The sequence below is a fragment of the Panthera pardus genome, unplaced genomic scaffold (assembly GCF_024362965.1).
Source record: "Panthera pardus isolate Hobbes unplaced genomic scaffold, ASM2436296v1 HiC_scaffold_8, whole genome shotgun sequence".
In the NCBI taxonomy this organism is placed as follows: Eukaryota; Metazoa; Chordata; class Mammalia; order Carnivora; family Felidae; genus Panthera; species Panthera pardus.
In genome coordinates this window covers 6,050,401-6,066,175 of record NW_026527013.1, presented here as the reverse complement: position 1 = coordinate 6,066,175, position 15,775 = coordinate 6,050,401, and the positions used below count along the sequence as shown (strand labels likewise).

The 15,775-nt window shown below is 55.0% G+C and overlaps 1 protein-coding gene across 2 annotated transcripts; it reads right to left on the bottom strand.

Annotated features, from left to right (window-relative positions):
* Positions 1-11,357: 11,357 nt before the first annotated feature.
* CLEC4G (C-type lectin domain family 4 member G) lies at positions 11,358-14,389 on the bottom strand. Of its 2 annotated transcripts, none has more exons than XM_019427908.2 (9): positions 14,259-14,389; positions 13,826-13,927; positions 13,430-13,483; positions 13,152-13,214; positions 12,916-13,020; positions 12,505-12,594; positions 12,157-12,305; positions 11,912-12,027; positions 11,358-11,643 (listed from the first exon to the last, which is right to left on the bottom strand). In XM_019427908.2, the coding sequence occupies exons 1-9, from the start codon at positions 14,338-14,340 to the stop codon at positions 11,505-11,507; spliced, it is 900 nt and encodes a 299-aa protein (XP_019283453.2). In that variant the 5' UTR covers positions 14,341-14,389; the 3' UTR covers positions 11,358-11,504. The 2 variants fall into 2 exon arrangements, with proteins under 2 accessions (XP_019283453.2, XP_019283454.2); XM_019427909.2 differs by lacking the exon at positions 11,358-11,643 and adding an exon at positions 11,654-11,772.
* Positions 14,390-15,775: the final 1,386 nt, after the last annotated feature.

Sequence of the window (15,775 nt, the reverse complement as noted above, 5' to 3'; positions counted from 1 at the left end):
GTGGCCACCCCACAGACACAAGATAGACACACCCCATGTGCACAGAGACACAAGTAACACAATCGCACGTACCAACACAACCCCCCCCCCCGCCTCCGCCCATAAACGCACGGAAACATACAAAGAAACGAAACACACAGACACGCGGAGAACGTTCCAGGCCCACGGACACGTGCAGACAGACACAGACATACACGGTCACACAGACACGCACGAGGGTCCCCTTTGCTGTTCCAGAGGAGAGGCTGATGGGGAAAAAGTAGCTCTCCTCCACTAACAGCCCTCCCGTTTGCCTCTGCTCTCCTCCCCTCCCCCATGCATGCCTCAGTTTCCCCTCAGGGACTTCTCTCTGCCTCTCCATGACCCCCCCTCGGCTTCAATCACCCCCAACCCCTGCTGACTTCTTACGTCTCCATCTTCTGCCCAGCCCCCTCCCCTGACCTTCATTTGGTCCTGAACTCACTCCTCACTCACTCACAGGCTCAGAGGCCTCCCCGCCCCCCCCAACAACCCTCTGCATTCCCCTCTCCCCAGCCCTGAGCTCCTACATTAAATGGGCACCTTCCCCAGGACTGGGAGCTGCGAGGCCAGAGGGCTAGCCCCAGCTCCCAGCCACACACCCCCCCCACTCACTCACACCCCTCCTTGCTCCCCCCCCACCCCTACCCCTGCAGTGACCTTGTCAACAGGAAGAGGGAAGGCCAATGTGGGACAGGAGAAGGCTGGATTTGCATTTTCATCTTCCTGGAGCCTTGGGGTCTGGAGCCCAGCTGGTTTTGTCCCTGTGTGTTGCTGGGATGGAGGGAGAGGTTGGAGGGGGGCTCAGGATGAGGGGGTCCAGAAGTCGGCTTGTCCACATCCTTTCTTCAGAAGGCCTTCCGGGGCCCACTGCCAGCACCTCCACACCACCCCCCAGATCCCAGCATATCCCCAATGACTGGGGGGCTGAGCCAGCTCATCCCAGGAATCCTGAGAACATTCCAGGCCCACACTGGGAGATTCGGGGATTTCTTTCTGACAATGTCCACGGTTCTTTGAGGGGACAGGGTACCGTGTGGGGACCAGGCTGAAGGATGGCTCCCAGCCCCTCAGGGACTCAGAAATCCAGGCCCCAGGTCCCCGGCCCCTCAAAGAACCAGGCCCCCAGCCCCGTAAGACTTTGGTCTAGATCGTTTGCTTTTTCTACTCCATCGGGCCCTTTTGCGCGAAGGTTCTCCAGCTGGGCCGGCACAGGAGGCGTGTGCCCCCTGCTGGACACATCTGGTCACTGCCCCCCACTGGGCGACCCCCCACTGGGTGGGCAGAGGAGAGGGCCGGTGGCGTTCCAGCTCCACCCCCTTTCCCTGCGGACTGACTGTATCCTCTCGGGCCTCAGTTTCCCCATCTGTGAAGTGGGAATAAGCACAATCCTCCTACCTAGGGCCTCGTGCTCCTAAAGCTTTCCACGGGTGCCGAACGGAGACAAGCCCCTGGGGAGTGCTGGGGTCTCTCCCGTGAGTAACCCCTACACCCCGCCCCGCGAAGGCCCCTCCAAGGAAGCCCCGGCCCCCCCGCAGCCAGCCGGGCCCTGTGTGGCTGGCGCCTTCTCCTGCACGGTTGCCCCTTTGCTGCAGCCACACCCACAGGCTTCTCTGGGTTTCCAGGCCTCTCCGTGGCCCTTCTTCGTCCTCCAGGTGTCTGCTCTCTGAGGGAGGTGACAGTCACCCCTGGGACGGTCTCTATGACCTACCTCCTGTGTGTGGACGCGTGTGGTTTGCTTGTTACCGGTACCCGCTGGAAGGTGCGCTCCTCCGGGAGTGGGAGGGGCAGGACTGTCACCGCGTCCCCAGCCCAGGGCTCGGCACACGGCACGCCGTAGCTGCGCCACGAGGCGTCACAGCCGTGTGAGCGTCCTAGGACTGCGCTAAGGAAGTACCAGCCGCTGACTTGGCGGCTTTAAACAACATAAGTTTATTATCTCACAGAGCTGGAGGTCAGAAGTCCCAGCGCAGGCCTCACTGGGCTAAAATCAAGGCGTCCACAGGGCTGTGCTCCTGGAAAGTCAAGGGGAGAATCGGTTTCCTTGCTGTTCTTTCCGCTTCTACAGGGGCCCACACCTCTTGGCTCGTGGCCCCTTCCCCCAGCTTTGAAGTCGGCAGCGGAGAACTTGTGATCTCTCTCCGACTCTGCTGCTGTTGTCACATCTCCTTCTCAGACTCTGATCTTCCTGCCTCCCTCTTCGGTTTTTAACTTATTTATTTATTTTGAGAGAGCGAGAGAGAGCAGGAAAGAGGCAGAGAGAGAGAGAGAGAGAGAGAGGATCCCAAGCAGGCTCTGCACCCTCAGCACAGAGCCCAACGCGGGGCTCAAACTCACGAACAGTGAGATCATGACCTGAACCGAAATCAAGAGCCAGATGCTTAACCCACTGAGCCACCCAGGCGCCCCCTGATTGCCTCCCTCTTATAAGGACTCGTGATGCTGACATTGGGCCCACCCGGATAATCCGGGATGGCCTCTACCTCCAGATCCTTGAATTAACGAATCCCGTCTGTAAAGTCCCTTTCACCATGTAAGGCCACATCATCACAGGTTCCGGGGACTGGGACAGGGACACCTTTTGGGAGCCATTATTCGGCCGATAGCAATACTCGAAAATGCTGTTGCTGTTGTCATCCCATTTGATGGATGCAAAACCAAAGGCACAGAGGAGGAAAGTCACGTGCCCAGCCTCACCCAGTGTGTAAGTGGCAAGCACAGATTTTGGTTCGGACTCTGGGCTTTCTGTTGACATCTGTCAGACTAACCCACCAGAGCCATCTGTGTCTGGAGCCAGGGATGGGATGGGGGTGGGAGTTTGAGGCAGATGGGGAAGGGGCTAGCAAGGGCTTGAGGAGAGTGTGTCCTGCCCACCTTGGGGGACTCCCCAGACACCTCAGCCAACCTGGTAAGAGGCCTTGGGATCTCAGGGGGTTTCCTAGGATGGGGGGAGGGCAGTCGGAGTTTGGAAAGAACAGTCTATTCTGTCACAAGGTCATTTCCTGGGAAAGTGGGGTGATGGGTGGGGCCGGTCTGTCCAGGAAACCTGGCTGGGCTTCAGGGTCACCACTGACTTGCTGACTCAGCCCCAGAAAGTGTGGTCGTGTGTCATTCAGGGGGCTGTTGGTGGGGACACCCACTGGGAAAGGGTCAGAGGGCACCGGGGGTACCCTCCATGCCCCTACTCCCTGCTTCCCAGCACAAGACCCCTTGGCCCCTCGGAGACAGACCCTCATTTCCCTCCCCTGCCTTCCCCCCTCAGACTAGAAGTGCAGGGTATGGGGTGTTGCTTTTCCAGAACCTTCCACCTGCAACCTTATCATGTGAGCATACCATGTTCTATCCCTCCTCATCACCTGCCCCTCTGCCCACCAGACTGGGAGCCCCAGAAAGGCACCAACCACAACCTGAACCCCAACATTGCGTTATGACAATTTTCTTTTTTTTTTTTTAATTTTTTTTCAACGTTTTTTATTTATTTTTGGGACAGAGAGAGACAGAGCATGAACGGGGGAGGGGCAGAGAGAGAGGGAGACACAGAATCGGAAACAGGCTCCAGGCTCTGAGCCATCAGCCCAGAGCCTGACGCGGGGCTCGAACTCACGGACCGCGAGATCGTGACCTGAGCTGAAGTCGGACGCTTAACCGACTGCGCCACCCAGGCGTCCCGCGTTATGACAATTTTCAAGCATACAGAAAAAATGAATTTAAGAATGAGAAACCCACCCCTAGACTGCATAATTGGTACGTTACACATCAATGCATCCCTCTGCCCCTCAATCCCCATCTTAAATTTTTCTGCATTTTTCAAAGTAAGTTGCAGACATCAGCTCATTTCCCCCTAAAACTCTAGCCCACAAAACACCAACTAGAGTCCAATATCTGCCATTCTGACTTTTTTCCCTTTTGAGTAAAACAATAAAACGTGCAAATCCCGAGTGCGTTTTCTTCGACCTTTGACCAACGCATTCGCCTGTGGAACCCAAATCCCTGTTAAGACATATCCATTCCTTTGGAAAGTTCTTTCATGGCCCTCCCTAAGCAACCCCTGCCTCTGCTCCCACACAGCTACAGTTCTCACGTCTCCTTTACCCCAGAGTAGTTTTGCCTGTTTCGATAATTTCATATAAACGGGCTCGTAAAGTCTATAAGATTTCACAAATGGCTGCTTCCGCTCTGCCTGTTTTTTCAGATTCCTCTGTGGCCAGAGACCCTGACCTCTTGTTCTCCATTGGAATCCCTGTGCCTGGCATATCATAAATGCTGAGAAGTGTTTATGGGTAGGGAAATAATTGCACTGGGTGAATGAATGAATGAATGAATGAATGAATGAAATTGCTCCTTGCTCACAAGAGAGTTGATCTGACTCCTGCTCTCCAACTTTGCTCACCAACCTCCTCCTTGGTCTTGGTTCAGGGGCTGTAATACCAAATAGCAGAGACCCCCCCCCCCCCACCTCCTGCTTCCCGGTCCCCAGGCTTATCTTCCCATGAGAACACGGATTATCAGGCACATGTTACCACCAGCTTCCTGCTTTCCCCCTTTATCTGCCTCAACCTCCAGCAGCATTTCCTCCCTTCCTGCGCTTCTCTAGATAAACTCTTCCACCTGGATTTAGAACTGCTGAAGGCTTTCCTGGGTCAGAAATACCCTCCCCGAGCCGCCGGAGCTTCGAGACATTGCTGAGCGTGGGGACCCAAGATGGCGCAACCCCTTTGGGAGACCAGAAGTGTCTTATAAACTTTCACGTTCACCTACCATCCGATCCACGCCTAGAGTTTCCCCCGAGAGAAGCGACCATGGAAATCCGTAAAGAGATCTGTGCAGGGGTATTCGCGGCAGCTTAATTCATACTAATTAACATCGCAGCAGCACAAACACCTGTCAACAGGTGAACGGATGCGCACGTTGTGGCCCAGCCACGCGATGGCAGACGAGACAGAGACGAAAAGGAACAGACTGGATACACACAAGAGCGTGGGTGAATCTCAAAAACATCACGCCTAGAGAGAGAAGCCGGGCACAAAAGGGTACCTACCGTGGGGCTCAATTCAGACGACATCCAGAAAAAGCAAGTGTAGAGAGTCACAATGGTCGGCAGAGCGGCAGTGGCCTGGGGCAGGGGGTCGGGAAGGAATGTGAGGGGAGGTTGGAAATGTTCCGTCTGGAACCTGGTTGAATTGTAAGCTTGAAGTGGGTGCATTACATTTTTAAAATTGTAATCGTGGTATAAATGCACATAACAAAATACACATCTTAGCTATATCAACAAATGTTTATTTTGAGAGAGAGAGAGAGAGAGGGGGAGGGAGAGAGAGCATCCCAAGCAGGCTCCATGCTGTCAACACAGAGCCCAGCGTGGGGCTCGATCTGACAAACTGTGAGATCCTGACCTGAGCCCAAAGCAGGAGTCAGAGGCGTAACCCATTGAGCCACCCAGGCGCCCCTTGTCTTAGCTATTTTTAAGCGTGTGGTATAGTGAATACACTTAACAGTAGTGTTAAGTATATTCACATTGTTGGGCAACCAATCTCTAGAAGTTTTTCGTTTTGCAAAACTGAAACTCTATACTCATGAAACAACAGCTGTCCATTTCTCCCTCCCTCCCACGGACTGGCCATCACCATTCGACTTTCGGTTCCTACAAGTTGGACTACTCTAGATACCTCACGTAAGTGCAATAGTACACGATCCGTCCTTTTGTGACTGGTCTTATTTCACTGACCATAGTGTCCTCAAGTTTCATCCGTGTTGTAGCAGGTGTCAGAATGTCCTTTTTTTTTAAAGTTTATATTTATTTGGGGGGCACCTGAGTGGCTCAGGCATTAAGCCTCTGACTTTGGCTCAGGTCATGATCTTACGGTTCATGAGTTTGAGCCCCACGGCGGGTGAGCCCCCTTCTCTCTCTCTCTCTGTCCCTTGCTCACTTGCACACTCTCTCTCAAAAAAAAAGTTTATTTTTTGAGAGAGAGAGAGTGACAGGAGAGAGAGAGCCCCAACGGAAGGAGGGGCAGAGAAAAGAGAGAGAGAGAATCCCAAGCAGGCTCTACGCCGTCAGCATAGAGCCCGACATGGGGCTCGATCGCATGAACCTTGAGATTATGACCTGAGCCCAAATCGTGAGGCAGACGCTTAACCGACTGAGTCACCCAGGTGCCCCAGAATGTCTTTCCTTTAAGGCTGAATCACATTCCATTGTATAGAGGGACTGCATTTTGTGTATCTGTTCATCTGGCAGTGGACGCTTGGGTTGGAATGGGATTGCTAGATCAATGGTAATCTGTTCCTAATTTGGGGGGGGGGGTCCGCCATACTGTTTTCCACAGCGGCTGCCCCATTTTACTTTCTCACCAGCCATACGTGAGGGTTCCAGTTTCTCCACATCCTGGCCGACACCTGCTATTTTCTTGTTGCTGTTTTTTGACAGACCTTGTCCGAACGGGTGTGATAAGTTGGTACATTCTATTGTGTATCAGTTACACGTCAACAAAGTCGATTTTTAAAATAATTTACAAAAATTTGTTTTTTAGAGAGAAAGAGAGAGACCAGGAGTGGGGGAAAGGGGCAGAGGGAGAGAGAGAATCTTAAGCAGACTCCACGCTCAGCAGGAGCCCAAGGCGGGGCTCGATCCCGTGACCATGAGATCGCGACCTGATCCAAAATCAAGAGTCGGTCGCTCAACCGATGGAGCCGCCCAGTCGCCTCTAAAATTATTTATTTAAAAAAAATTTTTTTTTTAACATTTATTTATTTTTGAGACAGAGAGAGACAGAGCATGAACGGGGGAGGGGCAGAGAGAGAGGGAGACACAGAACCGGAAACAGGCTCCAGGCTCTGGGCCGTCAGCCCAGAGCCCGACGCGGGGCTCGAACTCACGGACCGCAAGATCGTGACCTGAGCTGAAGTCGGACGCTCAACCGACTGAGCCACCCAGGCGCCCCTAAAATTATTTTTTAAAACATAGTTATATGGGGACCAAGTGCAAATGAGGACCACGCGAGACAAATAGAGACACGTGGCCACCTTAGTCAAGGTAGGAGGTATATGTGTATTGTCAGCTGACGGGAGGTGACGGTTAGATCTCAAGTGGTGACTGCCATGTTATGGGTGTTTAAAGTTTGTTACTGGTGTTTCCAGTGGCTTCTGTGAAGTCGAGATGCTTCTATGGGGGGTGGGGTATAGGCACCCACAGACATGTTGAGGTATGTTGCAGGATTATCACAGAGGGCTGGTTACCGCTGAGTTATGGGTGACCTTCAGGGAAACTCCTATTTAGTCCCCAGTGGCTGTGGTAATAAATTACCTGAAACTTAGTGGCTTAAAACAACACAGACTCATTATGTCACGGTTCTGGAAAGCAGATGTCTGGCATTAGTCTCACTGGCCCGAAGTCAAGGTGTCAGCAGAGTGGCATTGGTCTTGAGGCTCTGGGGGGAAATTGGTTTTTTATCCTTTTGGGGGTGGGTGGGAGGTTAAGACGTTATTTTTAAAATAAAAAAAAATTGGGGGCACCTGGGTGGCTCAGTCGTTCAAGCCTCCGACTTCGGCTCAGGTCATAATCTCACTGTCTGGGTTCGAGCCCCACATGGGGCTCTGTGCTGTCAGCTCAGAGCCTGGAGCCCGCTTCAGATTCTGTGTCTCCCTCTCTCTCTGCCCCTCCCCTGCTCACGCTCTGTCTCTCTCTGTCTCAAAAATAAATAAAAACCTTAAAAAAAATAAGGATTTAAAAAATTAAATTAAATTAAAAATTTCGTAGCCACTTCTCCCTCCCCGATGCTCTCCTGCCTCCTCCTTTCACTTTGGAGGACCCTTGTGATTACAACGGGCTCACCTGGACAAGCCGGGATGATGTCCTCACCGCAAAACCCTTAATTTAATCACACGTGCCTAGTCCCTGTGGCCATATAAGGCGGCATATTCATAGGTTCAGGGCATTAGGACACGGACATCTTTGGGGGACTGTTGTTCTGTCCACTACAGGCCTATCAGGTGTTCTGAGCAATTACGGTTATGTCCCGGGCACATTACAGGTGTATTTTGGATCTTACGGGGGCTCTCAGAGCCTCTGGGGTCTCCAGGAAAGGAGGTCCATCTTTAAGACTGCTGGCCTGGCCCAGCCAGCCTCTCGGCGGGGGAGATATCACAGGGCTTCTCAGTATTCAGGTCCCGCCTGTATCAGCTTTAGAATTTAGTCTTTCCGGCAAGACTGATTCTCCAGGAAAACAAAAGCCAACAGAGGCCGAGGTCTGTTCTGGGATTAGGTTAGGCTCCAGGGACGCCTTTCTTCCCAGGGAGGTCGAATCTTGGAGGAGGGAGGGCCTGGGACCAAGAAGCCAAAGTTGGGGAACTTGACCCTGACCCTTTCATGTAGGGTCTTCGTGTGCCAACTGGATGCTGACAGGTTTGAGCCAGGCAGCGGGGAGGCAGTGCCTGCGAGCTGACCGGGAGGGGGTAGGGCAGGTGGTAGAGGGCATGAGGGGGGCTCTAGGCCAGTTACCTTGTCTGGGCTCCTACCCAGGGCCCCCTCAGGCCCCAGACCCCAATGTCTGAGCTGAGGGGCTTGCTCTAGCCGGAGCCAGGTCTCTGAAAGATTCCAGGGCAGGGGCGCCTGGGTGGCTCAGGCGGTTGAGCATCCAACTTTGGCTCAGGTCACGATCTCGAAGTTTGTGTGTTCAAGCCCCGTGTCAGGCTCTGGGCTGACAGCTCAGAGCCGGGAGCCTGCTTCAGATTCTGTGTCTCCCTCTCTCTCTCCCTGCCACTTTCTCTCTCTCTGTCAAAAATAAGCATTAAAAAAAATAAATAAAAGATCCCAGGGCAGCTCCTGCTTAACTCTGGGGCCACCCCCTTCTGCCTCAACCACGGTGCCCATTCAGCTCCATTCCCGGGAGAGATACCTGGGCCTCTTTGCCCGTCTGTGCTGTGGGGTATGGGTCCTCCAGACCATCATTGACCCCACTCACCAAGCACTTGGGCCACCAGGCAGGTGTTCTGGCTGCTGTCCTACCTGAGAGTCTGTTTGTCAGCTGGTCACGTCTGGTGCGAGGCTGCACAGTGGTCCCTAAAGATATCCACATCATGATCCCTGGAACCTTGACTGTCATCTTACATGGCAACAGAGATTTTAGAATAAGAATTTAGAGGTGGGAAGATGTAGATATTTCAGAATTTGGCGGGTCTTTGTCCCTTGTTCCTGGAAGGGATCATCTGCACCCTTGGGATTTCTTGAGTGATAGGAGTGTCTTTGTCATTTGTGGGGGCCCCGTGGGCCACACCTGAGATATACAGAGGGGATAGCTCAGGGCGGGGGCTGGTCATGCCAGAGAGACCAGCTGTGACCGCCTGAGCTCCAGAGACGGGATCGTGTGGCCTCTGATTCCATCAACCATGCCTTCAAAATGAAGTCCCAATAAAAATTCTGGACACCAACTCTCAGAGGAGCCTCCTGGTTGGTGGAAACATCACTGTGCCGGGAAAGTGACATGACCTGAGTCCCTGGGGACTGAACACAAAAGCTCTGTGTTTGGGACCCTCCTGGCCATTGCCACACGGGTCTCTTCATTGGGCCAGTCTGGATGTGTCCTTTATAATAAAACTGTAAGAACTGTAGCAAACTCTCCTGAGTTCTATGAGTCATTCTAGCGAATTATGGAACCGGGGAGAGGGGGGATTGTGAGATCCTCTGAATTTCTATCAGTCAGTCAGAATCAGTTAGTTCAAAGAGCAGGTGGCCTAGGCAACCCCAAACTTGCAGCTGGTATCTGCAGTGAGGGCAATCTTGCCTTGCTGGTTCAGTCAGAAGAGCATACGACTCTTGATCGCGGGGTCATGAGTTCGAGCCCCATGTTGGGTGTAGAGATCACTTAAATAAATACATTTTTTAAAAGGAGGGTGGGGGGGGCACCTGGGTGGCTCAGTTGGTTGAGCGTCCGACTCTTGATTTCAGCTCAGGTCACGATCTCATGGTTTTGTGAGTTCAAGCCCCGCGTCAGGCTCTGCACTGACAGTGTTCACCTGCTTGGGATTCTCTCTCTCTCAAAAATAAATAAATGTTTAGAAAGAAAAAGGAACTGTACCTTTCACCTGTGAGTGGCATCTGAGCTAAGTCAGGGTGATTAGTTTTACAATTGTTTTACACTATCCCAGGGGATCCTCCTGGATTATCTGGGTGGGCCCTAAACAGCAATCACAAGCGTCCTTGTAAGAAGGGAGGCAGAGGGAGATTTGACATGGACGGCACTGTGGTCAGTGAAGCAAGATACTATCCCACCGATTTTGGAAACGGAAGAAGGGGCCAGGAGCCAGGGAGTGTGAGGGGTGCAGCTCTAGACGCTAGAAAAGGCAAGGAGGCTGATTCTCCCCTGGAGTTTCCAGAGGGAGCCTGGCTCTGGTGACACCTTGATCTTGGTCCAGGAAAACTAACTTTGGACTTCAGATTTCCGGAACCATAAGAGGATGGGTGTTGTTAGTAAGCCATCAAGCTGGCGGTCATTAGTTACAGCAGCACCACAACACTCATACCCCTCCAAGCTGACTGCCTGGAAATTCATCAGTCTGGCCAGCAGTCCCCTAGGTAGGTTATCTGTTGGGGACAGAGGTGGCTCCTGAGCCTGGTTAGTGCCTCGCTCTGGGCGAGCAGAGCACCCAGTAGAGTAGGAGAGCACCCAGAGAAGTGTTGGGGTTCTCAGCAAGGTCTCCCCTGGCCAGGGGGTCTGGGAGCTCCCAAGCTGCCCAGGACTAAAGGCCACTAGCCTGTCCTTCCCCTCAGTTGGACCTGTCTCCACTGGAAATTCTGGGAGAGCCCCCATGTCTCCAGGACAGGAGCAGGAAACTTTGGGAGTGCAGGGTGAATTCAGATCAAAAGTCCCCAGCTGCAAAAGCCAGGCTCGGGGCACCCTGCACCCCCCAGAATGGGTTCAGCCATACTTAACACCCCCTGCTTGCAAAGAACTCCCGTTTTTGCTCGAAAGGCCATGTTCTCTGCAATGTATTTCCTAATCGCTCCAGCCAGTGGTCACCGAACCTAGGTGCCCAAGCCAGAAAGGACTTGCTCTTCAGGTCCGAGCAGCCCCTCTCCCACCTGCCTCAGGGCCTTGTCCACTCCTTGGAGTCACTGATCATAGCATTGTTCCAGTGCCCCGCTTGATCAGAGCGCTCGGTCTGAGTCATTCCAGTGTCCCCAGTGCCCTACAGCCGTCCTGGCCCAGTACACGTTACGCCCTGAGTTTTGGGGCACCATAGGACCGGGAGGTCACTGACAGAGGTCAGGGTCACCCACAGGGATAAATATCAGGGTCTCTGAGATTAAACGTTGAACAGCTCACCAAAGCCATGAACCAAGATTCATTTCTCAAGCATTTATTGATGCTTCCTAAGGGCTGCGAAGACAGCTCACAAAACCCCTGTCTGTAAGGCTTCCCAGTCTGGGGGGAAAAATGCAAGAACACCAAACAGCTCGGTGGGCGGGGCGCGCGGGGCGCGGGGCGGGGTCAACAGCTGCGCCTCTTCTCACAAATCCAGTTGTCCCTCTCGTTGTCGCACGGTGCATCGTTCCACATCCCAGTGCGTAGCATCATCACGCAGTCCTCGCGCCCCATAGAGTCATTGGGCTCCCCCAGGTTCCAGTGGCTGCGGAGGTTTGTCGGGGGGCTGTTTCTGGGAGTCTGAGGACGGGCCTGGCGTCCAGCCCTGAGGATCTATCCTGTTTATTGCTTGGGTCCAACCTAGACACTCCGAGGGTCTAACTTGAGCGTGCACCTGGGATACAGCTTTCTAAACTCCCTGAATTTAAACCCTCCGCCAGGTCCTGGGGTCCAGCCTGCCCATCCCCACAGATCCGGCCACAGCACTGCCCCTGGGGTCTGACCCGTCCCTCTCCCCGAGTCCCTTCCCTCACCTGAAGCTGAGCGGGACTCCGTCTACCCACTGGTAGCCCTGGATCTGGCGCGCGCGGCGCACGGCCCTCAGGCCCAGCCAGTAACCGCGGCCGCGCGTGTTCCGGCTCAGGAAGCCCTGCGCGGGGAAGGACACTGAGCCCGCGGGGTCCGCCTCGCCCCCGCCCCGCCCCTCCCAGGCCCCGCCCCCTCAGGTGAATTCCGCCTCCCTCCTGGGACCTCGGGGAGGTGGGGGGGGACTGCCCACCTGCTCCTCCAGGTCCCCCACTATCACCAGATGTCCGCCGGAGCCCGCGCAGTTGCGTTGCGACTCCTCCCACGTGGCCCGCAGGATGGAGAAAAGGTAGCAGGAGCCCTGGAAGGGCAGCCACGATGCGGGGCACTCCTCACAGGAGCCTGTGGGATGGCGAAGGTCAAAGAGGTGAATTGCCCCCGGGGTAGAGCAGACGGAAAAAACTGGGGGGAGGTGGACCCCCGAGGTCTAGGGGCGGAGCCACAGAGAACAGGCCAAGGTCAAAGGGCAGGACGGGGCGCATCCCGAGGCCCACACGTAGGGTCCACTTGTCCCCTCCTCTCTCCCTTCTGTCTTGCTCACTGTTCCCCAGCCGGGCGGCCTCCAGAGCCCTGAACAGCTCGCTGCGGATGTCCTCGCGGTCCCTGCCCGCTTCAGCCAAGCTCTGGGTCACTGCGAGGTCAAGGGAGTCCAGATTATGGCTCAGGTCAGGGTCGGGAGTAGGGTCATGATTAGGTAAAAGTCAGCATCCACGTCCGGAGTCATGGTCATGGTCAAGAATGACATCACCGTCAAGGAATGTTAGAGCTGGTTGGGGCCAAGTTGCGCTTGGGGTTAGGAGTTGGAGTCGAGATCAGAGTCCAGCGGTCAGAGGTCAGGATCACAGGATAGGGTCGCGGTAACCCTCTTCAGGATAGGTGTTAGTATGTGAATCAAGGGTCGAGTGACAGCCCGGGTGAGGGATCAGGGGTCGAGGCAATGTCCAGCTCTCACCGCGATCGCTCAGTTCTTTGAGGGCACTCTCCTGCTGGATCAGCTTCGCCTGCGCCTCCCCCAGCTCCGCGCGTGCCCTCTCCAGCAGCGTCTGTGTCCCCGAGCCTGGGAAGGACGGGGCAGGATGGGCGCGGGATGTCGGTGACCAACCTGCCCCGCCCCCACCTGCCACAGACCATCCCGGCTCGCCGCCTCCAATCCCGGCCCAAGCCCCGCCCCCAGCACACACGTCTTACAGCAGCTGTTGCAGGCTCGGACCTCCGCGTTCAAAACACCCAGTGCCGCCTTCTGCTTCGAGGCTGGAATGACCCCCGCACGCCCCACACACACTCCAGGTCATCTGCGGGGACTCAAACAGGACACCCTCCCCCACTCGGGGGCCAACCCCTGGGACCGAAGGGGTCCTCACCCACCCACTACCCTGTCTCCAGGGTCCTAGACACTCCCGGCCCTCACATCTGGGGGGGGGGGGGGGGAGGCGCTAAGAGTCACCGAGTCACCGTTCTGCACGCACCGTTTGTCCTCAGCAGGTCCTGGTGGCCGAACAGCGCCCCTCGCTCTGTGGAGGCTGTGGAGAGAGGCTCCTGCAGGCGGGGCCCGGGGCCTCCAGAACTCTCCCCTTGCCCAGGGGGTGCAGGAGCTCCCGTCTCCGACGCACAGAAGGGACGGGCAGGCGCACAGCGCACGTGATGTGCACACACACACACACACACACGCCGAGGAGAGACATGCACGCATATGCATACACAGGTGGGTGCACACAGACCAAAGACATGCACAAACTCTGTTCACACGTGTTCACACTCCCGACCCAGACAGGGGTCCGGGACCCAGCGGGGGGCGTCCTGAGACAGAGGGAAGGTCTATGCCCTCCCCCCCCCCCGGGGGGCCTCATTACGCCGTCACTCACCCTTAGAAAATAGGATGCTCAGAATGAGGGCCCACAGGGCTAAGGCTGCCACCAGCACCAGGGCCAGGAAGAGGAGTCTCCGTCCCCAGCGTCCCCAGTGCCCTGGGATAACACAGATGGACTCCGTGGGTCCCTCCTGCACCAGGACTGCCCTGGATCTCTGGCCCCCAGAGGACAGAGCCCTGGGTGCTTGGGTTCCTCCCAGGGAACCGAGATTCAGAGAGACGAAGCAACTTGCTCATGGGCACACAGCTTCTAAGTGGCAGAGTTAGAATCTGAACCCAGGTCCAGCTGGTTCTGGCGCCTGTGATGTCTCTTCTGCACCCACTGCATGGACCCGCTCTTGGCTGTTCCCCTCCCTTCTCCCATCAAACCCCAAACCTCTGGCCTGAGAGACCCCAGGGAACCGGGGAGGCTGTCTTTTTGCTCATACCTCCAGGGACTTCCTCGAGCCTGCTGTCCCACTTGCTGTACCCGGCAGTGTCCATGGTGAGCAGGCGCCCAGCCCTGGGCATAGATATAAATGTAGCCCCCTGCTGGTCCCGCCTACTCTTTTCCTTCCTTTCCATCTCCTTCCTCTCAGTTCCTGGTACCAGGGACTCATGGACCAATCACAGTGCAGGGCCCTCTCTGTTCTGGGCTGGTTTAGGGATAAGTGTGAAGTTTGTGTGTGTGTTGAGGGGTAGTGGAGTTAGAGGTGAGGGGTAGAAGGGCCAGAGGGAGTGGAGAGGGTGGGGAGTGGTGTGTGTGTGTGTGTGTGTGTGTGTGTGTGTGTGTGTGCGCGCACACGCAGTTCCAGCCTCCCTGGCCCGGTAGCTGCAGCAACATCTCCCTAAGGATACTGGGGGCTTCATTTTGGAGCTCACCCCCATCTCTTATAGGTGTGGGGGCCAGACCTCTTCCCAAGAGGAGCAGGTTGAACCCAGCCAAGTTCTGGCCCTGGGAAAGTGTCCTCAGGCCTGGCCCTCCAGGCCAGCTCAGCTTCCTTCCTCAACTCCCCTGCAGGTGCCTGGAGGCTGGATTTGACCCCTGATTTGACCTTGATTCAATCCTTCTTGGCCAGAAGGGAGAACACAGACATCTGTTGGGTGGTGGCCAGCTAAGCTTCTGCATTGGCTGAGTGGGGATGTATGTGTGTAGTTTCTGGAAGCCTCAGCTTCTCTCCTCTGTGCAAAGGGGGACAGTGAGGGAGAGTGACATGGCCTCCCCCCCGAGGGATGCCAAGATAAAGACGTGAGCTTATGCATGTCAAGCCCTAGCACCACCCCTGAGCACAAAGCCCACCCAATGTTCATTCTTTCAATAAATATTGGGCACCTACCTTGGGCCAGGCATCAATCTAGGAACCGGGCACACATCAGTGCCCCACCCAAACAAGCAAATTCCTTCCTTCTCAGAGCAAGCATTCCAGATGGGGGTAGAGAGGGACAGACAATGAAATAATGAACATAACGAAAACATTGTGTAGCCTTGTGGTTCTTGACCGGGGGCGATTATGCTTCCCAGGAGACCCGGGGCCATGTCTGGAGACATTTGTGACTATCACAGTAGGTGGTGAGTGGAGGACACCCACAGGACACCCCCCCCGCCCCCCGCCCCCCACAAAAAACCATCGACTCCCAATGTCCATAATGCTGAGGGTGAGAACCCTAATGTCATATATAAACAAGCTCTTAGTGCCACGAAAAAAAGAAGATTAAGTCAAACAGTATAAAAGGCTTGGGGTGCCGGGGGGAGGGTGCCAGGGCTGGGGCAGTAAGTGCCCTTCATTGAGGGGACAAATGTTATCTTTTTTATCGAGTACTTCCCTCATTCCAGCCCCCTGGTAGATGCAGAAACACACCCCACCTTCCCAAATCCTCTCAACAACCCTCAGAAATAACAAACATTATCCACATGTTATTTAAACATTGTATTTGCTGGGGCGCCTGGGTGGCTCAGTCGGTTAAG